The sequence below is a fragment of the Rutidosis leptorrhynchoides genome, chromosome 10 (assembly GCF_046630445.1).
Source record: "Rutidosis leptorrhynchoides isolate AG116_Rl617_1_P2 chromosome 10, CSIRO_AGI_Rlap_v1, whole genome shotgun sequence".
Taxonomy (NCBI): Eukaryota; Viridiplantae; Streptophyta; class Magnoliopsida; order Asterales; family Asteraceae; genus Rutidosis; species Rutidosis leptorrhynchoides.
In genome coordinates this window covers 133,301,760-133,329,526 of record NC_092342.1, presented here as the reverse complement: position 1 = coordinate 133,329,526, position 27,767 = coordinate 133,301,760, and the positions used below count along the sequence as shown (strand labels likewise).

General features: G+C 34.6%; 1 protein-coding gene across 1 annotated transcript in view; it reads right to left on the bottom strand.

Annotated features, from left to right (window-relative positions):
- Positions 1–12,862: 12,862 nt before the first annotated feature.
- Positions 12,863–27,767, bottom strand: part of LOC139870629 (uncharacterized) — a 32,631-nt gene continuing 17,726 nt past the window's right edge. The window contains exon 3 of the mRNA XM_071858410.1: positions 12,863–13,487. Within this exon, the coding sequence (XP_071714511.1) occupies positions 12,863–13,487 (625 nt within the window). The remainder of the gene's footprint in view (positions 13,488–27,767) is intronic.

The following is a 27,767-nucleotide window of genomic DNA, read 5'->3' as shown; positions in this document are numbered from 1 at the left end:
CAAAGTAATCATGATGTTGGACTAAATATTAAAGATGGGGTAATTGGGTTTTGTACCATAATTGGGGTTTGGACAAAAGAACGACACTTGTGGAAATTAGACTATGGGCTATTAATGGGCTTTATATTAAACTAACGATACCTCGTTAATTTAATATAAAGGTTATGATTTGAAGTATCTATATATAACCACATACGCTTAATCGGACACGATGGGCGGGATATTTATAAGTACGAATTATTGTTCATTTGACCGGACACGGGGATGGATTAATAGTCAATGGACTCATTAAAATAGGGGTGGATTACATTCAAGAGTAATTGGTGTAATTGTTACCAAAGTATTAAAACCTTGGTTTACACACAGTCGATAACCTGGTGTATTCATTAAGCAAAGTATTAAGACCTTGTTACAGTTCGAATCCCCAGTTAGTTGGAATATTTGACTTCGGGTATAAGGTTAAATTTGCCGAGCAGTTTATAATTATGACCGATGAACTATTATGGACAAAAACCGGATAGGTTTCAAATACATCCAGGACAAAGGACAATTAGCCCAGGACAATAAATTAAAATCAAAACGTCTAACATCATGGTTACGGAAGTTTAAATAAGCATAATATATTTTATTTCATTTTTCCTCGTACTTTTATTTATTGTCATTTCAATTATTGTTATTTATTTTATATTGTTATTTAAATATCGTCATTTACTATATGCTTCGCTTAAAATATAAATCGACAAACCGGTCATTAAACGGTAAACCCCCTTTTATATATTATTATATATAATTATATATATTTTGTACAAATATAGTTGTTTAAAAATATAGTGTGCAATAAGCCCGCTCCCTGTGGAACGAACCGGACTTACTAAAAACTATACTACTCTATGATTAGGTACACTGTCTATAGTGTTGTAGCAAGGTTTAGGTATATCCCATTTGTAAATAAATAATTAAAACTTGTATAATTTGTAACGTATTTCGTAGTAAAATATAGTACTATCACGTACCCCCACGCTACCACATCAAGTTTTTGGCGCCGCTGCCGGGGACTTGGCGAAACGCTATATTTTTAATATATATTTGTATAAATATATTTTTAGAAAAACAATATCAAAAAAAAAAAAATAAAAAAAAAATATATATATATATAAATCTAGTTTTACTATTTTTATTTATAAAATTATAAAGTAGTTCTATTTTTATTTTAGTTTTTAAATATAAGTTTTTATTATATAAATATTTAGATTTTAAAACAGAAAAAAAAACACGTCGAATTAAAAACTGTACCAGAGTTGAATTTTAGAACCCCGCGACTCGCGGGGTTTGCTGCTTGAAATACCGCGACTCGCGGAGACACTCTGACACGGGTACACAGAACCCTAATCAGGCATTAATTACGGGTAATTATTATAATTATTATTATAAAACCCTAATTAGATTTTAATTAAATATTTATTTTAGTTTTTATTATTATTTTGTTTAATTAGTTTTATTAAATTATAAAATTAATAGTTTTAATAAATAAATAATATAAAAATAATATTTTTATAAAAATTGTACTTTTTACAACTTTTGGTATATTTTTATATTTTGTCACTTTTTAATCGTTTTAGCGTAATATTTGTATTTTTAGCTCATATTTAGTTTTAAACTTAGTTTTTGCCATAGTTATTTTTACTTCTAGATTTTTAGGCTTTGCCGTAAAATCCCTTAAGTGCTTTTTCTTTAGACTAAGATTTAGGTGCTTTAGAATTTTGCGACGCCGTTTTTATATTTTAGTACCTTTTTAAGTTATTACCATTTGGGATATAGTTTTTCTTTTAAGCTTTAATATTTTTAGACGCAACTTTTAATTCTTAGTTTTTAATTCCTTTTTAAGTTACGACGCGCTATTTTCTTATTTTTATTTTTCGATGTTTTTCGACGCGCATTCTTTTTCTTTCTTATTTCTCGACGCTTTAGTTTTTAGGACTTAGAAATTTTCTCTATTTCTTATCTAATATCTCAAACAGAAAGAAAAATTATTAATTGGTTAAATTAATGGACGTTGACAATTTTCTGCTTCGTAGTAATAGTTGGATTTGTTAGTGGCTGAGTTGTGAGCTTCCGATTTAAAGGGTTCTGGCTCCCTGCTGCATCTTTTGGCTATTCGAAACGTGGGCAAAAGCAGAAAAGTCTATTAATTGGACAACTTATATAAGTTTTTCTATTTTTATAACTAATAGGATAATTAGTAAATGCACCACATTGTAGCTAAAATTTAGCCATCGCAATAAAATGGAAAATTTTGAAAACAAGGCTATGGAAACTCTTTTTGATATCCAAAATCAATTAAATCAATACTCTCAAACGAGTGTTGATGACAATTATCACTCAAACGAGTGTTCGGTCAATCTTGGATCACGAATGACGAAACAATAACTGGTTTTGAAATCTGTGGAGATTATCACTCAACATGGGAATGTTATTATTACGTTCCTATGAAAAATTACGCACCCACGGAACCTGAATGGAATGATTATGAAGAATACAATTCAAATTGGGATTATTCCCAAGAATATATCCAAACTCAACAACCAGTAGACGAGGAAAATTACGTGTCTGAAAATTTATTAGACAATATGAAAATCAAACTCGAAGAACTCAATGCTCAAAATGAACAAATGAGAGAGTTTGTAAACCGGCAAGCTGAAACTCTATCAGACTACACACCTGTTGATCTGAGGAGTCGTGTGCAAGAAAATCTCATATCATCGAATTTTGATGAATTCGAGAGCTCCGAAATCACCAACTATCCCGATGATACTTTTTATTCAGTCTTACCAATTTCACAACATATCGACACATTAGCCTCTACCGACGAAATCATCGATCTATCAATGGATAAAGAAGAAGTAAGGGTAACAAATTGGTACTCTTGGGAATACGATAACGTTGAAAATTTTACCCCCAAGGCCAAACTGAACTTCACCATTCCACAACCTTCCAACCCAATATTCTCAATAGACGAGTCATCCACCTGAAATGAACTACGAGCTGTAATAGATAATAACACCTCGAATTTCACCCAATTGGGTAATAGAGGTGAAAACTTTGACGTCGAAAATAAAAGGAAGAAAACGTTAGAAATTGTCCACCCTATAATATGTATGTCGGTGTATATCGATCCATTTGACCAAGAACCAGAAAAGAGACATATCCATTTACTAAAAGCTACACTTAAAAAAGAATTAAGTAGTGACGATCGGGTGGGTCTAAACTTTAAACCCATTAATATATTTTATACCACCCGAGATGTAAATAACTGGCTCACTATTTTAATTCGTGGAACTTATTCTACCGACTTCACATGTCGTCAGCTAAGTGTGGGGAAGTTTAACCCCACTTAACGTTAAATTAGGGGTTCGGGTTAGTGCATAACTCGTTAATAAACATACATAATAAATTAGGGTAAAAGACGCATTTTTAAAGATTAGCAAACAGTTCAGAAAAGCAACCGTTTTTGAAGAAAAATATGTGTGATAAAACAAGAAGGAATGAACGATGAGCCGCGCCATCTATCATTCGACGAGCTTTGTAATTACAAACTGGGTATTTTCAATCACTTTTCTACACTAATCACCCTCATGAATTTATAATTAGAGTCTGATTTCATGCAAATGAGGGCATTGCATGATCTCAAGTGTGGGGAAGGGTTATAAATTCTCTCGGGTTTATACTTAGTTTATTTGCCAAATTTTGTGAAAATTTGAAAAAATTTCAACTAAATGAAGTCAAAATCATGTTTATACATATTTATGAATGATGAAAACTAGGTGTTAATACCGAAATTATCGTTACCTCGGAAAGGACATAAATTGAGAAACTCCCTAAAACGATTGAATTCATTTAAAATGGAATAAAGGAGAATAAAAAGGCAAAGAAAGAAACTAAGTGTGGGGAGAATGTACCAAGTTATTCAATTAAAAACTATCTATCACATGTTTCTGTAAAGTTTATTGCAGGTGCTTTTGTTTTGGACTAAATTAACTATTTTTCCCGATGAAAGAAAAGAAAAGATGGATCTACACGATGAATCAATTCCATCATTAAAAGGAAGTAAAGTCTTCCGAAAAAGACACGCGCTTCTTGATTTAGGTCATGAAGTTGTCATCCAGACCAGCTGTAGGTTGACGAAAAATCTAGAAAAGTCATCTCTAAAATCAGCAGGAAATCCACGGACCTCAGCATCAAACAGGATCGCCAAGTGGTAAGATTTATCCTAACCATGAGAAGGATTTATCTCGTACAATGGGGGGCACCGTGCAAATTAGCTTGATAAGACTAATGAATCAGATCCCCAGAAAGGATAATCTCCTTAAAATATCAAAAATCAGCTTTTAAGACTGATATTACTCAATCCTTGAGATTGACCTTAAAGATTGAGAATTCAAACTCATGGAATTCAATGATATCTAAACTCGAGCTTGAACGAGAAAATATTTTGATCAAAAGTTACAAACCGATTTGTTTTCTGAAAACCTATTTTCAATGCGTTCATTACCATTGAACGTAAAATCCTAGGAATTCACCTGGAATTCATTAGGTCACCTGAACTAAATCGGGTGTCAACCGTAAGAACGGTGGTTGCATAGCATGGTCAAAGACAGGACCTTGTGCCAGACTGAAAAATCATAGGATGATCTTTACTATTGCTCCTACAAAGGATAGTAATAGCATCCGACACGTTTATAGACCATAATCAAAAGCAAGTCACGGGACATTGCCTTAACAGTTTCTTGTTCATCGCTTTCCTTTACAACCGGACAGTAGTTTGCCAAAAGGTAATATACGGGACAAGTGAACTGGACGTGTTGCTTTCCTAATACAAGGTTAGCAAGTGGGTGACACAAAACCATAAGTTTTGAGCTAAAATTTTCAAATCTGAAACCCACAAAACCCACAAAAATATTTTGCAACACCGGTGAAGGGTTATTCCGGAAAACTTATCTAGGGTAAAAAACTAGATTGAATTTTCAAAAGATCAAATGTTTTCATAAAGATCCAATTTCCTTACGGATCTAAATTTTCATAGTCATGTGGGACTGTAAACCGCCTTTCAAATGTGCACTTTGCTTTGGGAACCGAAAGTAAATCGGCTATTTGATTGCAAGTGTCGTTGACCTAAACCTGAGGCAACTGTGGATGACACACCCACCTTTAACCATGATTCTATCGTTACTATCATTGTTTATACCACCATATCAAAATCACTGATGTACAAAGTGTGATGAATAAAAAAGTGATTCATGTATGTTTTTATTTCAAATTCTGTACTGCTTGAGGACAAGCAACGCTCAAGTGTGGGGATGTTTGATAAGGCTAAAAAGGAACATATATTTCATAGCAATATCCCTCCTAAATAATAGGTTTTCATATGTAATTGTATTATATTTTCATTGTAATTGTTTAAATAAATAAGTGCGAAGACAAAAGGCGAAAACGAAGATTTGAAGACACAAACGTCCAAAAAGCTCAAATGTTCAAGATACAATTCAAAAGGTTCAATTTATTGATGAAAAACGTCTAAAAATGACAATAGTACAAGTTACAAAACGCAAAGTACAAGATATTAAATTGTACGCAAGGACGTTCAAAAATCCGGAACCGGGACATGAGTCAACTATCAACGCCCGACGCAACGGACCAAAAATTACAAGTCAACTATGCACAAGAATATAATATAATATTTAAATAATTATATTAATTATTTATATATTATATATATTTAAAAATTATGTCGACAAGCTATGAGACAAATGATCCTGAGCTGGATTTTCAAACTCCGCGACTCGCGGAGTTTGAAGGCTAAAAACTCCACGACTCGCGGAGCTGTCAGAAATCAAAACTCCTATAAAAGGTCACGAATACTGCGTGTAAAAAATAATAATAATAATAATACTCCCTAGTATAATATAAATAAATATATATATGTATATATAGTATAGATTAGTGTTATATTAGATTAGTTTGGGTTATGTAAAAGTTATTTTTACGGGTTTTTAAAGTCGGAGCTCTGTCCGTGTAACACTACGTGATAAATAATCAATGTAAGCTATGTTCTCCTTTTTAAATTAATGTCTCGTACTTAAGTTATTATTATGCTTATTTGAGCCAAAGTAATCATGATGTTGGACTAAATATTAAAGACGGGGTAATTGGGTTTTGTACCATAATTGGGGTTTGGACAAAAGAACGACACTTGTGGAAATTAGACTATGGGCTATTAATGGGCTTTATATTAAATTAACGATACCTCGTTAATTTAATATAAAGGTTATGATTTGAAGTATCTATATATAACCACATACGCTTAATCGGACACGATGGGCGGGATATTTATAAGTACGAATTATTGTTCATTTGACCGGACACGGGGATGGATTAATAGTCAATGGACTCATTAAAACAGGGGTGGATTACATTCAAGGGTAATTGGTGTAATTGTTAACAAAGTATTAAAACCTTGGTTTACACACAGTCGATAACCTGGTGTATTCATTAAGCAAAGTATTAAGACCTTGTTACAGTTCGAATCCCTAGTTAGTTGGAATATTTGACTTCGGGTATAAGGTTAAATTTGCCGAGCAGTTTATAATTATGACCGATGAACTATTATGGACAAAAACCAGATAGGTTTCAAATACATCCAGGACAAAGGACAATTAGCCCAGGACAATAAATTAAAATCAAAACGTCAAACATCATGGTTACGGAAGTTTAAATAAGCATAATATATTTTATTTCATTTTTCCTCGTACTTTTATTTATTGTCATTTCAATTATTGTTATTTATTTTATATTGTTATTTAAATATCGTCATTTACTATACGCTTCGCTTAAAATATAAATCGACAAACCGGTCATTAAACGGTAAACCCCCTTTTATATATTATTATATATAATTATATATATTTTGTACAAATATAGTTGTTTAAAAATATAGTGTGCAATAAGCCCGCTCCCTGTGGAACGAACCGGACTTACTAAAAACTATACTACTCTATGATTAGGTACATTGCCTATAGTGTTGTAGCAAGGTTTAGGTATATCCCATTTGTAAATAAATAATTAAAACTTGTGTAATTTGTAACGTATTTCGTAGTAAAATATAGTACTATCACGTACCCCCACGCTACCACATCAATAATCAACTTGAGAAAGTTCTCAAAAGATATGGAGTAACTCATAAAATCTCAACCGCTTATATTCCACAAACAAGTGGACAAGTTGAAAATACCAACCGAGCTTTAAAACGTATTTTAGAGAAAACCGTAGGATCAAATCCGAAGGAATGGTCCATGAAATTGGTGGATGCACTCTAAGCTTTTAGAACAGCCTATAAAACTTCAATTGGAACCACACCTTTTAGACTCGTTTACGGAAAAGCATGTCATCTTCCAGCAGAAATTGAATACAAAGCATTTTGGGCTTTGAAGACATGTAATCTTGATTTACATGATGCCGGACGTCTACGATTAAGTCAACTAAATGAATTAGAAGAATTAAGACTTGAGGCATATGAAAATTCCTTAATCTATAAGGAAAGAACGAAGAAATGGCATGATAAAAGAATCAAAAGTTCAAAAGAATTTAAATAAGGAGACAGAGTTCTTCTTTTCAATTCAAGATTCAAGCTATTTTCTGGAAAATTGAAATCAAGATGGTCTGGACCATTTATAGTCAAAAGATTTTTCCCATACGGAACAATAGAGTTAATAAATTCAAATGGGATTGAATTTAAAGTTAATGGTCACAGAATTAAACATTACATACATGGTCTGATGGAAGTTGACAATGAAGTCAATCATAATTTCACCACCCAAGAAAACCCTCAAATGAAAACATAAATATGTTATCAACAACATATGAAAAATCAAAATTGAAAAATGGGGAGGATTCAAATTGGAGTGATGAAGAAGAATTTCTATACAAACCTCCCATTCTAAGAAATGAAGAAAAAGAAGTTCAAATAGAAGTGAAAGAACCAAGAAAAGAACACCCGAAAAAGGTTTACAAACCAACTCGACTTACTAAAGTAGGAGACCCGGGCGAATTTATCATTTCTTGCTTGCTTAATGATGGTGCTGTATATAATGGACTCGCAGATTTAGGAGCAAGTGCAAATATTATGCCTCTTTCCTTATACAAAAGATTAGGTATGTGTAAATTAAAACCAACCAAAATAGGTGTTCAATCATTTGACCTAACCATTAAACACCCAGTAGGAATAGCAAATAATTTACTTGTTAACGTGGAAAGTTTGACCTTTGTTGCAAACTTCATAGTGATTAATATGGAGGAAAACCTTGATATTCCTCTAATTTTAGGTCGCCCATTTTTAGCAACCACCGAGGCGTTCATTGATGTAAGGAAAGGTAGAATGACACTTAGGGATGGTGATAAATAGATCACCTTTGTGAACCGAAAGTTTAGATCTCCACCAACCAAAACTGTTAAACCAATAAAAACGCATAAGTGTGGGGAAGATGAAGAAACACTTAATGATGATCCGATCACAAAGAACCCCGTTGATGATACGAAATTAGATGAACCCGTTTTTAACAGTTTAACGAAGAAAATTTATAAACGGATTCACGATGCTAGGATTAAGGGAAACTTTAAGTTATGTAACCGATTAGTATCCAATTTATCGCCAAAAGAAAACGCGATGCTAGTTGAATTTGTGAAAGATACGGAGGAAATCAACAAATGGATTGAAGCAAAAGTCAGAGATATACAAGTTGTTGATGATCCAATTGAAAATAACGTTAATCACAATTTCAACACCACATCTAACTAAGTGTGGGGAGGTTCGAATCTTTTTAGGGTAATACGTATTTCTGTTAGAGTTAGATATTCTGTTTTCGTGTAGTTCTCGAGAATGGAATCCGAATGGTCTTTCCCTAGCAGACCCTAAAGAACTAGTCTTCTCCCCCCATTCTGAATTTTTATTTTTTTTAGGTTTTACGAGATGAAGAATTCCTTTGATCTGAACCATGGTGTAATGCTACACGCTTTGATTACTAAACGTAATAATGACACACTTCCGAGTGACCTGGTGTCAGTAATAAGAAGCAGATGTGACGAAGTAAGGAAAGAACTCAGAAAAGATCATCATAAGATACATTTTGGTAAAGGAAAATCAAAATCCGCAACAAAAAGAAGAGTACGACACCTTGAAAGATGTTACAAATGCGGAAAATGGTCACGAGAAGGTAAATGTTCAAATAATCAAACATATTCAATTACCGAATTTGTTACTCTATGCAGAGAAGGACCGTTTATATGTTTAGAAGAAAAGATATTAAAGATCGAGGTTATGCTTACGTAGCTATGGAGAACCAAATCACACGACTCTCCTATGAGTTGGCTAAAGCAGGTCTCTGAGAATTCTTTATCACAGGTAAGTATGTACAGTTTTTATTTTTATTTTTATTGCTTTTAACCTCTTGATAATAAACGCTGAATCGTTCGCTATAAAGTATTAAATTGGTATTCAATAAAATTAGGTATGCGTAACCGAAATTATTGATATCATACAAAAAATTATTACATCACTGCAAAAATTACCGTTTATTCTTAAGGTATAAATATCTTTAATCAATCAACCCAAAATATTTCAGAAATTCGTCAGGAGTAAAACTAGGTCGTTGAACCGAAATTACTTTACCGAAAAGAGGGGCGTATATTTTTAATAATATTTGATTGATTAAAGTGGGATAAAAGACCAAAAAGATTTTTAATTTTATTTTTACTTTGTTTTTAAAATTAATATTAAATTATTATTGTAAACTTTTTAAAATCAATATATTTAAGTTTGTAAATATTTGAAAAATTAATATTTTTAATATAAGTTTGTATGTATAAAAACAAAAATATAATATAAATTTGGTGTGAATTTTTAATTTTAATAATATGAATTTTTAATTTTATGCATTTTAAATTTAAGTTTGGTGTGAATTTAAAAACAAAAATTTACTTTATTTCTTTAATTAAAAATATGATTTTTAAAATTCGTCGTGAGTTGAAAACTAGGTTGTTGAACCGAAAGTGCTCTACCCAAGGGAGGGACGAGAACTTTTATTATCATTATTTTTAATCTTATTGACAACAACAACAACAACAACAACAACAATACCCAATCCCACAAAAGTGGGGTATGGGAGAGGTGGGTGTAGACAATCATTCCTCGTACCCTAGATTAGAAGGAAGTTACTACTCCACCCGCGGGTATAGAACCCGCGCCTAGATAAGGTCGTCCCTCCCTCTACTCTAGAGCAAAAGAGATTGCTTCCAAACGGACCTCCGACCATAAGTGCTCATAAAAACGAAATAGATAGGGTAAAAGATACGTACCTATAAGAGTTATGTGCTCCTAGCAAGAAGCAACCATACACAGTAACCAAAAAGAGAACACATAAAGCAGTAATGCACAACAGTAGGGCAAATAGCATGGATCATACAGAGCACAAAACCATTTAAAATCAAATAGACATACAGACAAACAAAATAAATACATATATATATATATACACGCACCACACATGAGCATGGATAAAAAAACTCATGCTTAAACATATATACATATAGATACATTCGTAGATATATATACCTAGGTACAGAAACAAGACAGACAAACATACATACACCAATACATGTTACATAGATACATAGGTACATATATAGGTACTAACATATGCAGCGGTACATATATATAGTCTAAATACATATAAATAGATACAGGTGCATAAATACTATGTGGGGGGCTATATATAGTGTAGCTATAGAATAACTAGTTATAGTTATATATGAAGTTGTATAATAAATGTATTAAACACATTGAAAAAAAAAACAAAAAACCAACTTACCCAATTATTCTAATTCTACTCCTCTACAGACTCCTATCAGAAGTCATGTCCTCCGTCAGTAGAAGCTCTTTTATGTTCAGCTTCAATCTATCCTCTATCCTACGTCTAGGTCTACCCCTTCTCCTTACGCCACCAACAACGAGGGTCTCGACTCTCCTAACCGGGGCTAAAAGTGGGCGCCTCCTAACATGCCCAAACCATCTAAGTCATCCTTCCCTAAGTTTGTTGATGAGGTTCCCAACTTCCAATTTCTCCCTAAAAACTCCATTTGGTATCATATCTAGCATGGCCTTACCACACGTCCATCTAAGCATTCTCATTTCTGCACCTCCATTCTCCTCTCTTGGGCCTTCGTCATTGGCCAACACTCCGATCTGTACAACATGGCTGGTCTGATTGCCACCTTGAAGAATTTCCCTTTCAGCTTAAGGGGGACCTTCTTGTCGCACAACACCCCTTTCGCAGCCCTCCACTTCAACCATCCTACTCGTATACGATGCGTCACGTCCTCATCTATTCTTCCCGAATTGTGAAGCATCGAGCCTAAATATATAAAGGACCCTTGCGGGGGTAAAATCTGATCCCCAATTTGGATATCCACCATATCGTCGTGTTCCTCTTCACTCGTCTTGAAATCGCATCTAAGGTACTCAGATTTAAGTCTGCTAATCCGTAGGCCATTTGATTCTAAGGCGATCCTCCATTGCTCAAGCCTTCTGTTAAGCTCATCCTGGGAATCCGAAACTAATACAATATCGTTGGCAAAAATCAGGCACCATGGGATGTTGTCTTGTATCCTATGAGTCAACTCGTCTAGGATCAAAGCGAAAAGATAAGGGCTAAGGGCAGATCCTTGATGTAAACCTACCTCTACAGGGAAAAACTCTGTGCTTCCTACCGTCGTACGTACACGAGTCTTCGCCCCCTTGTACATATATCTAATAGATCTTATATATCTACTAGGGACACCCCTAACATTAAGAGTCTTCCAAATCAGCTCACGTGGGACACAATCATAAGCTTTTTCCAAGTCTAAGAACGCCATGTGTAGGTTCTTTTGTTTTTCCCTATACTTCTCCATAAGGCTTCTAACTATGTGAATCGCTTCCATCGACGAGCGACCTGGCATGAAACCGAATTGGTTCTCTGAAACCTTTTTCTCGCGTCGGAGCCTCGTCTCCATCACTCTTTCCCAAAGCTTCATAGTATGACTAAGTAACTTTATGCCTCTATAGTTACTACATATTTGCGCATCTCCCTTGTTCTTGTAAAAGGGAATAACCTCACTGAGTCTCCATTCCATAGGCATATTTACACTTCTAAACGTCGTGTTGAAAAGGTTTGTCAACCATCTAACCCCATCGCCTCCTAGGCACTTCCACGCCTCAATCGGAATTTGGTCTGGTCCTACTGCTTTGTTTCTCCCCATCTTTCGTAGGGCCAATCTAACTTCCTCCTGGATAATCCTCGTGCAGAAACAGTTGTTTTGAAACTCCTGAACCTCGTGGGGTTCACCGTTCCGCTCTGTCATCCCCTACCGAAAAGGGATGCAAAATATTCTTCCCATCTTTTTGTAATAAGATCTTCTCTTACTATACTTTGACCCGCTACATCCTTGATATATTTGATGTTACCTAAGTCCCTGCTTCTTTGCTCCCTAGCTTTGGCTATCCTATATATGTCATTAGCACCCTCTTTAGAGTCTAGTTTCCTATATAAATCTTCGTATGCTTTGTCTTTTGCAATTGCTACGGCCTTCTTTGCTTCTCTTTTAGCTTCTTTATATCTTTCTTCTACCCTAGTTCTCTCTTCAGGTGACCCTTCTCCAAGAGTAATGAGCTCCCTAAACCTCGCCTGCTTTAATGCGACTTTCGTTTGGACATCATCACTAAGCCACCACGACTCTCTTCTACTCTTATGGGCTCTCGATGTCCCTATAGCCATTCCTAAGGTCTCTTTTGCCACTCTCTGATAGTGGACGGCATGCGATTCCATATCTGGTCTTCGTCATTAGGGGCAATGTTATCCCCTTCTACACTCAATCTATCAACAACATTCGCTCTAAAAGTCTCCGCATTCGCTCCATAGAGGTTCTTCCAAAGGATTCTAGGTTGTACAACCCTAGCCCTCCTGCCAACTCTTCCCCTAGTGACTAGGTCCATGACCAGCAATCTGTGCTGGGAGGAGCACGTCAAAGCTGGAAGGACCTTACAGTACCTACAGGTCCTAAGTTTCCCTTTACGAAGAAGCAAAAAGTCAATCTGGGTGCTACGACCCCCGCTATGGAAAGTGGCTAACTGAGCATCCCTCTTCTTAAAGAAAGAGTTTGCTACCACCAACTTGTGGGCAATGGCAAACTCAAGAATTGAGCGCCCCTCTTCATTTCTAGGACCAAACCCAAAGCCTCCATGGGCTCCCTCATAACCTTCTGCCTCCACTCCTATATGTCCATTCAGATCACCCCCTATAATCAGTCGATGGTCGGCTGGGCACCCCCTCACCACCTCATCTAACAATTCCCAGAAACTCTTCTTTTCCGCATCACCTAAACCCGCATGAGGTGCGTATGCACTAATTGAAATGTCCCGTTCTTATTGATTAAAAACGTTCCATATTAATTGATTTCGTTGCGAGGTTTTGACCTCTATATGAGACGTTTTTCAAAGACTGCATTCATTTTAAAACAAACCATAACCTTTATTTCATCAATAAAGGTTTAAAAAGCTTTACGTAGATTATCAAATAATGATAATCTAAAATATCATGTTTACACACGACCATTACATAATGGTTTACAATACAAATATGTTACAACAAAATAAGTTTCTTGAATGCAGTTTTTACACAATATCATACAAGCATGGACTCCAAATCTCGTCCTTATTTAAGTATGCGACAGCGGAAGCTCTTAATAATCACCTGAGAATAAACATGCTTAAAACGTCAACAAAAATATTGGTGAGTTATAGGTTTAACCTATATATATCAAATCATAATAATAGACCACAAGATTTCATATTTCAATACACATCCCATACATAGAGATAAAAATCATTCATATGGTGAACACCTGGTAACTGACATTAACAAGATGCATATATAAGAATATCCCCATCATTCCGGGACACCCTTCGGATATGATATAAATTTCGAAGTACTAAAGCATCCGGTACTTTGGATGGGGTTTGTTAGGCCCAATAGATCTATCTTTAGGATTCGCGTCAATTAGGGTGTCTGTTCCCTAATTCTTAGATTACCAGACTTAATAAAAAGGGACATATTCGATTTCGATAATTCAACCATAGAATGTAGTTTCACGTACTTGTGTCTATTTTGTAAATCATTTATAAAACCTGCATGTATTCTCATCCCAAAAATATTAGATTTTAAAAGTGGGACTATAACTCACTTTCACATATTTTTACTTCGTCGGGAAGTAAGACTTGGCCACTGGTTGATTCACGAACCTATAACAATATATACATATATATCAAAGTATGTTCAAAATATATTTACAACACTTTTAATATATTTTGATATTTTAAGTTTATTAAGTCAGCTGTCCTCGTTAGTAACCTACAACTAGTTGTCCACAGTTAGATGTACAGAAATAAATCGATAAATATTATCTTGAATCAATCCAAGACCCAATGTATACGTATCTCAGTATTGATCACAACTCAAACTATATATATTTTGGAATCAACCTCAACCCTGTATAGCTAACTCCAACATTCACATATAGAGTGTCTATGGTTGTTCCGAAATATATATAGATGTGTAGACATGATAGGTCGAAATATTGTATACGTGTCTATGGTATCTCAAGATTACATAATATACAATACAAGTTGATTAAGTTGTGGTTGGAATAGATTTGTTACCAATTTTCACGTAGTTAAATGAGAAAAATTATCCAATCTTGTTTTACCCATAACTTCTTCATTTTAAATCCGTTTTGAGTGAATCAAATTGTTATGGTTTCATATTGAACTATATTTTATGAATCTAAACAGAAAAAGTATAGGTTTATAGTCGGAAAAATAAGTTACAAGTCGTTTTTGTAAAGGTAGTCATTTCAGTCGAAAGAACGACGTCTAGATGACCATTTTAGAAAACATACTTCCACTTTGAGTTTAACCATAATTTTTGGATATAGTTTCATGTTCATAATAAAAATCATTTTCTCAGAATAACAACTTTTAAATCAAAGTTTATCATAGTTTTTAATTAACTAACCCAAAACAACCCGCGGTGTTACTACGACGGCGTAAATCCGGTTTTACGGTGTTTTTCGTGTTTCCAGGTTTTAAATCATTAAGTTAGCATATCATATAGATATAGAACATGTGTTTAGTTGATTTTAAAAGTCAAGCTAGAAGGATTAACTTTTGTTTGCGAACAAGTTTAGAATTAACTAAACTATGTTCTAGTGATTACAAGTTTAAACCTTCGAATAAGATAGCTTTATATGTATGAATCGAATGATGTTATGAACATTGTTACTACCTTAAGTTCCTTGGATAAACCTACTGGAAAAGAGAAAAATGGATCTAGCTTCAACGGATCCTTGGATGGCTCGAAGTTCTTGAAGCAGAATCATGACACGAAAACAAGTTCAAGTAAGATCATCACTTGAAATAAGATTGTTATAGTTATAGAAATTGAACCAAAGTTTGAATATGATTATTACCTTGTATTAGAATGATAACCTAATGTAAGAAACAAAGATTTCTTGAGGTTGGATGATCACCTTACAAGATTGGAAGTAAGCTAGCAAACTTGAAAGTATTCTTGATTTTATGTAACTAGAACTTGTAGAATATATGAAGAACACTTAGAACTTGAAGATAGAACTTGAGAGAGATCAATTAGATGAAGAAAATTGAAGAATTAAAGTGTTTGTAGGTGTTTTTGGTCGTTGGTGTATGGATTAGATATAAAGGATATGTAATTTTGTTTTCATGTAAATAAGACATGAATGATTACTCATATTTTTGTAATTTTATGAGATATTTCATGCTAGTTTCCAAATGATGGTTCTCACATGTGTTAGGTGACTCACATGGGCTGCTAAGAGCTGATCATTGGAGTGTATATACCAATAGTACATACATCTAAAAGCTGTGTATTGTACGAGTACGAATACGGGTGCATACGAGTAGAATTGTTGATGAAACTGAACGAGGATGTAATTGTAAGCATTTTTGTTAAGTAGAAGTATTTTGATAAGTGTATTGGGGTCTTTCAAAAGTGTATAAATACATATTAAAACACTACATGTATATACATTTTAACTGAGTCGTTAAGTCATCGTTAGTCGTTACATGTAAGTGTTGTTTTGAAACCTTTAGGTTAACGATCTTGTTAAATGTTGTTAACCCAATGTTTATAATATCAAATGAGATTTTAAATTATTATATTATCATGATATTATCATGTATGAATATCTCTTAATATGATATATATACATTAAATGTCTTTACAACGATAATCGTTACATATATGTCTCGTTTAAAAATCATTAAGTTAGTAGTCTTGTTTTTACATATGTAGTTCATTGTTAATATACTTAATGATATGTTTACTTATCATAGTATCATGTTAACTATATATATATATATATATATATCCATATATATGTCATCATATAGTTTTTACAAGTTTTAACGTTCGTGAATCACCGGTCAACTTGGGTGGTCAATTGTCTATATGAAACATATTTCAGTTAATCAAGTCTTAACAAGTTTGATTGCTTAACATGTTGGAAACATTTAATCATGTAAATATCAATCTCAATTAATATATATAATCATGGAAAAGTTCGGGTCACTACAGTACCTACCCGTTAAATAAATTTTGTCCCGAAATTTTAAGCTGTTGAAGGTGTTGATGAATCTTCTGGAAATAGATGCGGGTATTTCTTCTTCATCTGATCTTCACGCTCCCAGGTGAACTCGGGTCCTCTACGAGCATTCCATCGAACCTTAACAATTGGTACCTTGTTTTGCTTAAGTCTTTTAACCTCACGATCCATTATTTCGACGGGTTCTTCGATGAATTGAAGTTTTTCGTTGATTTCGATTTCATCTAACGGAATAGTGAGATCTTCTTTAGCAAAACATTTCTTCAAATTCGAGACGTGGAAAGTGTTATGTACAGCCCCGAGTTGTTGAGGTAACTCAAGTCGGTAAGCTACTAGTCCGACACGATCAATAATCTTGAATGGTCCAATATACCTTGGATTTAATTTCCCTCGTTTACCAAATCGAACAATGCCTTTCCAAGGTGCAACTTTAAGCATGACCATCTCTCCAATTTCAAATTCTATATCTTTTCTTTTAATGTCAGCGTAGCTCTTTTGTCGACTTTGGGCGGTTTTCAACCGTTGTTGAATTTGGATGATCTTCTCAGTAGTTTCTTGTATAATCTCCGGACCCGTAATCTGTCTATCCCCCACTTCACTCCAACAAATCAGAGACCTGCACTTTCTACCATAAAGTGCTTCAAACGGCGCCATCTCAATGCTTGAATGGTAGCTGTTGTTGTAGGAAAATTCTGCTAACGGTAGATGTCGATCCCAACTGTTTCCGAAATCAATAACACATGCTCGTAGCATGTCTTCAAGCGTTTGTATCGTCCTTTCGCTCTGCCCATCAGTTTGTGGATGATAGGCAGTACTCATGTCTAGACGAGTTCCTAATGCTTGCTGTAATGTCTGCCAGAATCTTGAAATAAATCTGCCATCCCTATCAGAGATAATAGAGATTGGTATTCCATGTCTGGAGACGACTTCCCTCAAATACAGTCGTGCTAACTTCTCCATCTTATCATCTTCTCTTATTGGCAGGAAGTGTGCTGATTTGGTGAGACGATCAACTATTACCCAAATAGTATCAAAACCACTTGCAGTCCTTGGCAATTTAGTGATGAAATCCATGGTAATGTTTTCCCATTTCCATTCCGGGATTTCGGGTTGTTGAAGTAGACCAGATGGTTTCTGATGCTCAGCTTTGACCTTAGAACACGTCAAACATTCTCCTACGTATTTAGCAACATCGGCTTTCATACCCGGCCACCAAAAATGTTTCTTGAGATCCTTGTACATCTTCCCCGTTCCAGGATGTATTGAGTATCTGGTTTTATGAGCTTCTCTAAGTACCATTTCTCTCATATCTCCAAATTTTGGTACCCAAATCCTTTCAGCCCTATACCGGGTTCCGTCTTCCCGAATATTAAGATGCTTCTCCGATCCTTTGGGTATTTCATCCTTTACATTTTCCTCTTTTAAAACTCCTTGTTGCGCCTCCTTTATTTGAGTAGTAAGGTTATTATGAATCATTATATTCATAGATTTTACTCGAATGGGTTCTCTGTCCTTCCTGTTCAAGGCATCGGCTACCGCATTTGCCTTCCCCGGGTGGTAACGAATCTCAAAGTCATAATCATTCAATAATTCAATCCACCTACGCTGCCTCATATTCAGTTGTTTCTGATTAAATATGTGTTGAAGACTTTTGTGGTCGGTATATATAATACTTTTGACCCTATATAAGTAGTGTCTCCAAGTCTTTAATGCAAAAACAACCGCGCCTAATTCCAAATCATGCGTCGTATAATTTTGTTCGTGAATCTTCAATTGTCTAGACGCATAAGCAATCACCTTCGTTCGTTGCATTAATACATTACCAAGACCTTGCTTTGATGCGTCACAATAAATCACAAAATCATCATTCCCTTCAGGCAATGACAATATAGGTGCCGTAGTTAGCTTTTTCTTCAATAACTGAAACGCTTTCTCTTGTTCATCATTCCATTCAAATTTCTTCCCTTTATGCGTTAATGCAGTCAAGGGTTTTGCTATTCTGGAAAAGTCTTGGATAAACCTTCTGTAGTAACCAGCTAGTCCTAAAAACTGGCGTATGTGTTTCAGAGTTTTCGGGGTTTCCCACTTTTCAACAGTTTCTATCTTTGACGGATCCACCTTAATACCTTCTTTGTTCACTATGTGACCGAGGAATTGAACTTCTTCCAACCAAAATGCACACTTTGAAAACTTAGCGTACAATTCTTCCTTCCTCAATACTTCTAACACCTTTCTCAAATGTTCACCGTGTTCTTGGTCATTCTTTGAGTAAATAAGTATGTCATCAATGAAAACAATGACAAACTTGTCAAGGTATGGTCCACACACTCGGTTCATAAGGTCCATGAACACAGCTGGTGCATTAGTTAAACTAAACGGCATGGTCATAAACTCGTAATGACCGTAACGTGTTCTGAAAGCAGTCTTTGGAATATCATCTTCTTTCACCCGCATTTGATGATACCCGGAACGTAAGTCAATCTTTGAATAAACAGACGAGCCTTGTAGTTGATCAAATAAGTCATCGATTCTCGGTAGTGGGTAGCGGTTCTTGATGGTAAGTTTGTTCAACTCTCGGTAGTCGATACACAACCTAAATGTACCATCTTTCTTCTTGACAAACAAAATAGGAGCTCCCCACGGTGATGTGCTTGGTCGAATGAAACCATGCTCTAAAAGTTCTTGTAATTGGCTTTGCAGTTCTTTCATCTCGCTGGGTGGGAGTCTGTAAGGAGCACGAGCTATTGGTGCAGCTCCTGCTACAAGATCTATTTGAAATTCAACGGATCGATGTGGGGGTAATCCCGGTAATTCTTTCGGAAATACATCGGGAAATTCTTTTGCAATGGGAACATCATTGATGCTCTTTTCTTCAGTTTGTACTTTCTCGACGTGTGCTAGAACAGCATAGCAACCTTTTCTTATTAGTTTTTGTGCCTTCAAATTACTAATAAGATGTAGCTTCGTGTTGCACTTTTCTCCGTACACCATTAAGGGTTTTCCTTTTTCTCGTATAATGCGAATTGCATTTTTGTAACAAACGATCTCTGCTTTCACTTCTTTCAACCAGTCCATACCGATTATCACATCAAAACTCCCTAACTCTACTGGTATCAAATAAATCTTAAATGTTTCGCTAACCAGTTTAATTTCTCGATTCCGACATATATTATCTGCTGAAATTAATTTACCATTTGCTAATTCGAGTAAAAATTTACTATCCAAAGGCGTCAATGGACAACTTAATTTAGCACAAAAATCTCTACTCATATAGCTTCTATCCGCACCCGAATCAAATAAAACGTAAGCAGATTTATTGTCAATAAGAAACGTACCCGTAACAAGCTCCGGGTCTTCCTGTGCCTCTGCCGCATTAATATTGAAAACTCTTCCGCGGCCTTGTCCATTCGTGTTCTCCTGGTTCGGGCAATTTCTAATAATGTGGCCTGGTTTTCCACATTTATAACAAACTACATTGGCATAACTTGCTCCGACACTACTTGCTCCGCCATTACTCGTTCCGACACCATTTGTTCCTTTCGTTCTATTAACCCCTGGTCCGTAGACCTCACACTTCACCGCGCTATGACCATTTCTTTTACACTTGTTGCAAAATTTGGTGCAGAACCCCGAGTGATACTTTTCACACCTTTGGCAAAGCTGCTTCTAATTGTTGTTGTTGTTGCGGTTATTATTGTTGTTGGGATGATTGTTGTAGTTGTTGTTGTTGTTGTTGTTGTTGTTGTGTTGTTGGGCCGTTTGTTGTAGTTGCGATTGATGTTGCGATTGTTGGGATAATTGTTGCGATTATTGTTGTAATTGCTGTTGTTGTTGTATTGGTGATTCTTATCACCGTTTTCCTCCCACTTTCTTTTGACTTGCTTCACATTGGCCTCTTTAGCAGTCTGTTTTTTAATTCTTTCTTCAATCTGGTTCACTAGTTTGTGAGCCATTCTACATGCCTGTTGTATGGAGGCGGGCTCGTGTGAACTTATATCTTCTTAGATTCTTTCCGGTAATCCTTTCACAAACGCGTCAATCTTCTCTTCCTCATCTTCGAATGCTCCAGGACACAATAGGCACAATTCTGTGAATCGTCTTTCGTACGTGGTAATATCAAATCCTTGGGTACGTAACCCTCTAAGTTATGTCTTGAGCTTATTGACCTCGGTTCTGGGACGGTACTTCTCGTTCATCAAGTGCTTGAATGCTGACCACGGTAGTGCGTACGCATCGTCTTGTCCCACTTGCTCTAGATAGGTATTCCACCATGTTAATGCAGAACCTGTGAAGGTATGCATAGCGTACTTCACTTTGTCCTCTTCAGTACACTTACTTATGGCAAACACCGATTCGACCTTCTCTGTCCACCGTTTCAATCCGATCGGTCCTTCGGTTCCATCAAATTCCAAAGGTTTGCAGGCAGTGAATTCTTTGTAGGTGCATCCTACACGATTTCCTGTACTGCTAGATCCAAGGTTATTGTTGGTATGTAGCGCAGCCTGTACTGCGGCTATGTTTGAAGCTAGAAAAGTACGGAAATTCTCTTCATTCATATTCACGGTGTGTCGAGTAGTCGGTGCCATTTCCTTCAAAATAGTCAAATGGAACAAGTTAATCATACACAATATTAAGAGTAGTTAATAGTATTTCGTAGCATAATATGAACTCATTTATAAAAGCTTTTTCTTCATATTAGCGTTTTATAAGTTTAAATTTGGGTAGTACCTACCCGTTAAGTTCATACTTAGTAGCTAATATACAATTCAACTACTACAATTCTATATGAAAAACTGATTATAATAATATTTCGCGTTCAAACTTTTATACAATATTTTACAAACTTACAATACCGCTTATTTTACATAAAGCATGAAATATAGCACACAATAAATTTGATACAAGATGGTTGTAAAGATAATTCTAGCTAGTACACAAGTTGTTCAGCAAAGGCAATAAAGACACGTAATTCATACGTCCAGAAACAAGTCATGCATTCTGGTTTTACTAGGATTACTTCCCATCCTTGGTCTAGTGGAACATAACCGTTATGGCCGTTGATAAGACAACGTGTTGTAACATCGTCAAAGGGACGAGGGTTACGTAATGACCAACAGTCCCGTAACAATCTAAAAACCTCATTTCTTACCCCAATTACCGACTCCGTCACTTGTGGGAACGTTTTGTTTAATAGTTGTAGCCTGATGTTCTTTTTCTCACTTTGGTGAGAAGCGAACATTACTAATCCGTAAGCATAACATGCTTCTTTATGTTGCATGTTAGCCGCTTTTTCTAAATCACGAAGTCCAATATTCGGATATATTGAGTCAAAATAATTTCTTAACCCATTGCGTAAAATAGCATTTGGGTTCCCCACAATATATGCGTCAAAGTAAACACATCGTAACTTATGGATTTCCCAATGTGATATCCCCCATCTTTCGAACGAAAGCCTTTTATAAACCAAGACATTCTTGGAACGTTCTTCGAATGTCTTACAAACTGATCTCGCCTTAAATAGTTGTGCCGAGGAATTCTGACCGACTCTAGACAGGATTTCATCAATCATGTCTCTGGGTAGGTCTCTTAAAATATTGGGTTGTCTATCCATTTTGTGTTTTTATACTGTAAAATAGACAAGAGTTAGATTCATAAAAAAAATACTTATTAATACAAGCAATTTTTACATATATCATAAAGCATAAGCACACTATATTACATATATTACACCACACGAATACAACTATCTTATTCCGACTCGCTTGTTTCTTCTTCTTCGGTTTTGGTTCGTTTTGCCAAGTTTCTAGGGATATATGATGTTCCCCTAATACGAACCGTCGTTTTCCACATTGGTTTAGAAAAACCTGGTGGTTTAGAGGTTCCCGGGTCATTGTTACAACTTAAGGACTTCGGGGGTTGACGATACATATAAAGTTCATCGGGGTTGGAATTAGATTTCTCTATTTTTATGCCCTTTCCCTTATTATTTTCTTTTGCCTTTTTAAATTCAGTTGGGGTAATTTCTATAACATCGTCGGAATTCTCGTCGGAATCCGATTCATCGGAGAATTGGTAATCCTCCCAATATTTTGCTTCCTTGGCGGAAACACCATTGACCATAATTAACCTTGGTCGGTTGGTTGAGGATTTTCTTTTACTTAACCGTTTTATTATTTCCCCCACCGGTTCTATTTCTTCATCCGGTTCCGATTCTTCTTCCGGTTCCGATTCTTCTTCCGGTTCCGACTCTTCTTCCGGTTCCTCTTCGGGAACTTGTGAATCAGTCCACGAATCATTCCAATTTACATTTGACTCTTCATTATTATTAGGTGAGTCAATGGGACTTGTTCTAGAGGTAGACATCTATCACATAATATCAAACGCGTTAAGAGATTAATATATCACATAATATTCACATGTTAAAAATATATAGTTTCCAACAAAATTTGTTAAGCAATCATTTTTCAAGTAAACACGGTCGAAGTCCAGACTCACTAATGCATCCTAACAAACTCGATAAGACACACAAATGCAAGATTCTGGTTCTCTAAGACCAACGCTCGGATACCAACTGAAATGTCCCGTTCTTATTGATTAAAAACATTCCATATTAATTGATTTCGTTGCGAGGTTTTGACCACTATATGAGACGTTTTTCAAAGACTGCATTCATTTTAAAACAAACCATAACCTTTATTTCATCAATAAAGGTTTAAAAAGCTTTACGTAGATTATCAAATAATGATAATCTAAAATATCCTGTTTACACACGACCATTACATAATGGTTTACAATACAAATATGTTACAACAAAATAAGTTTCTTGAATGCAGTTTTTACACAATATCATACAAGCATGGACTCCAAATCTCGTCCTTATTTAAGTATGCGACAGCGGAAGCTCTTAATAATCACCTGAGAATAAACATGCTTAAAACGTCAACAAAAATGTTGGTGAGTTATAGGTTTAACCTATATATATCAAATCATAATAATAGACCACAAGATTTCATATTTCAATACACATCCCATACATAGAGATAAAAATCATTCATATGGTGAACACCTGGTAACCGACATTAACAAGATGCATATATAAGAATATCCCCATCATTCCGAGACACCCTTCGGATATGGTATAAATTTCGAAGTACTAAAACATCCGGTACTTTGGATGGGGTTTGTTAGGCCCAATAGATCTATCTTTAGGATTCGCATCAATTAGGGTGTCTGTTCCCTAATTCTTAGATTACCAGACTTAATAAAAAGGGGCATATTCGATTTCGATAATTCAACCATAGAATGTAGTTTCACGTACTTGTGTCTATTTTGTAAATCATTTATAAAACCTGCATGTATTCTCATCCCAAAAATATTAGATTTTAAAAGTGGGACTATAACTCACTTTCACAGATTTTTACTTCGTCGGGAAGTAAGACTTGACCACTGGTTGGTTCACGAACCTATAACAATATATACATATATATCAAAGTATGTTCAAAATATATTTACAACACTTTTAATATATTTTGATATTTTAAGTTTATTAAGTCAGCTGTCCTCGTTAGTAACCTACAACTAGTTGTCCATAGTTAGATGTACAGAAATAAATCGATAAATATTATCTTGAATCAATCCACGACCCAGTGTATACGTATCTCAGTATTGATCACAAATCAAACTATATATATTTTGGAATCAACCTCAACCCTGTATAGCTAACTCCAACATTCACATATAGAGTGTCTATGGTTGTTCCGAAATATATATAGATGTATCGACATGATAGGTCAAAACATTGTATACGTGTCTATGGTATCTCAAGATTACATAATATACGATACAAGTTGATTAAGTTGTGGTTAGAATAGATTTGTTACCAATTTTCACGTAGCTAAAATGTGAAAAATTATCCAATCTTGTTTTACCCATAACTTCTTCATTTTAAATCCGTTTTGAGTGAATCAAATTGCTATGGTTTCATATTGAACTCTATTTTATGAATCTACACAGAAAAAGTATAGGTTTATAGTCGGAAAAATAAGTTACAAGTCGTTTTTGTAAAGGTAGTCATTTCAGTCGAAAGAACGACGTCTAGATGACCATTTTAGAAAACATACTTCCACTTTGAGTTTAACCATAATTTTTGGATATAGTTTCATGTTCATAATAAAAATCATTTTCTCAGAATAACAACTTTTAAATCAAAGTTTATCATAGTTTTTAATTAACTAACCCAAAACAGCCCGCGGTGTTACTACGACGGCGTAAATCCGGTTTTACGGTGTTTTTCGTGTTTCCAGGTTTTAAATCATTAAGTTAGCATATCATATAGATATAGAACATGTGTTTAGTTGATTTTAAAAGTCAAGTTAGAAGGATTAACTTTTGTTTGCGAACAAGTTTAGAATTAACTAAACTATGTTCTAGTGATTACAAGTTTAAACCTTCGAATAAGATAGCTTTATATGTATGAATCGAATGATGTTATGAACATTGTTACTACCTTAAGTTCCTTGGATAAACCTACTGGAAAAGAGAAAAATGGATCTAGCTTCAACGGATCCTTGGATGGCTCGAAGTTCTTGAAGCAGAATCATGACACGAAAACAAGTTCAAGTAAGATCATCACTTGAAATAAGATTGTTATAGTTATAGAAATTGAACCAAAGTTTGAATATGATTATTACCTTGTATTATAATGATAACCTAATGTAAGAAACAAAGATTTCTTGAGGTTGGATGATCACCTTACAAGATTGGAAGTAAGCTAGCAAACTTGAAAGTATTCTTGATTTTATGTAACTAGAACTTGTAGAATATATGAAGAACACTTAGAACTTGAAGATAGAACTTGAGAGAGATCAATTAGATGAAGAAAATTGAAGAATTAAAGTGTTTGTAGGTGTTTTTGGTCGTTGGTGTATGGATTAGATATAAAGGATATGTAATTTTGTTTTCATGTAAATAAGACATGAATGATTACTCATATTTTTGTAATTTTATGAGATATTTCATGCTAGTTTCCAAATGATGGTTCTCACATGTGTTAGGTGACTCACATGGGCTGCTAAGAGCTGATCATTGGAGTGTATATACCAATAGTACATACATCTAAAAGCTGTGTATTGTACGAGTACGAATACGGGTGCATACGAGTAGAATTGTTGATGAAACTGAACGAGGATGTAATTGTAAGCATTTTTGTTAAGTAGAAGTATTTTGATAAGTGTATTGGGGTCTTTCAAAAGTGTATAAATACATATTAAAACACTACATGTATATACATTTTAACTGAGTCGTTAAGTCATCGTTAGTCGTTACATGTAAGTGTTGTTTTGAAACCTTTAGGTTAACGATCTTGTTAAATGTTGTTAACCCAATGTTTATAATATCAAATGAGATTTTAAATTATTATATTATCATGATATTATCTTGTATGAATATCTCTTAATATGATATACATACATTAAATGTCTTTACAACGATAATCGTTACATATATGTCTCGTTTAAAAATCATTAAGTTAGTAGTCTTGTTTTTACATATGTAGTTCATTGTTAATATACTTAATGATATGTTTACTTATCTTAGTATCATGTTAACTATATATATATATATATATATATATATATATATATATATATATATATATATATATATATATATATATATATATATATATATATATATATATATATATCCATATATATGTCATCATATAGTTTTTACAAGTTTTAACGTTCGTGAATCACCGGTCAACTTGGGTGGTCAATTGTCTATATGAAACATATTTCAGTTAATCAAGTCTTAACAAGTTTGATTGCTTAACATGTTGGAAACATTTAATCATGTAAATATCAATCTCAATTAATATATATAAACATGGAAAAGTTCGGGTCACTACACTAATGACCGTGAAAGTCTCCTCCTTAATAATTAAACTAACCGACATAATCCTATAGCTAAACCTGCCCATGTCAACAACGTTATCTTTATGTATTTTTCCTAAGAAGATACCTACCCCGCTCCGTGATATCCTAGAACCCGAGTACCACAACTTATAGTCCTGAATCTCTATCGCCTCTTCACCCTTCCATCTAGTCTCTTGAACACACACTATGTCTACATTACTCTTAAGAAAGGTATCAATGAGCTCAATCCTCTTACCAGTCAAGGTTCCTATATTCCAACTACCCACTCTAATCTTACCACGGGTGGCTACCCTACAACCTCCTCTAACCCCTCTAGGTCTACCCGCCCTTAAATTAGGAGAACATGACCTCAAGTGACCATAAGTATGCGTAGAATCTATATTACTTTATGCACTAAAAAGATGACCCAGAACAAGCTAAAAAAATGAATAAGTTAAGATCATATAAATAATTAATATTTACGAATTAATAGGTATAATAAATATATATATTTATTACTTACGAAATAGTAGATAACTAAAATATAATTATGTTATAATTATAATTAAAGTATGGATGTAGGTATAGAAAACAACACAGCAGCAACAAAACAGATAAATATGTATATAAATAAAAAATATAAGTTTTAATATTCAATATTAGATAAATATAAGTAGTAATATAACAAGTACGCTTATATATATAGATATATATATATATATATATATATATATATATATATATATATATATATATATATATATATATATATATATATATATATAGATCAAGAAACGGAAAGCAGTTAACAAAAAAATATAAGTGAAGAAAAAACCGGTCGAAAAAAAAAATTCCGGTAGCAGTGGGCAGAGATTGACGGCGGACAGTGTAGCCGACGAGCAAAGGTGGTTGATTTCTATGCGAAACAGAAACGTTCCCGAGCTAGAGATGAAATTGGTGAGAGCCTACTCGCTTGAAATTGACCGATAAAGGCAACTCTTTCGCAGGAAAACTCACCTCCGGCAGTTGCACCTAGTGGCGCGTGACAGCTCCGACCCCGGCAAGACCGGT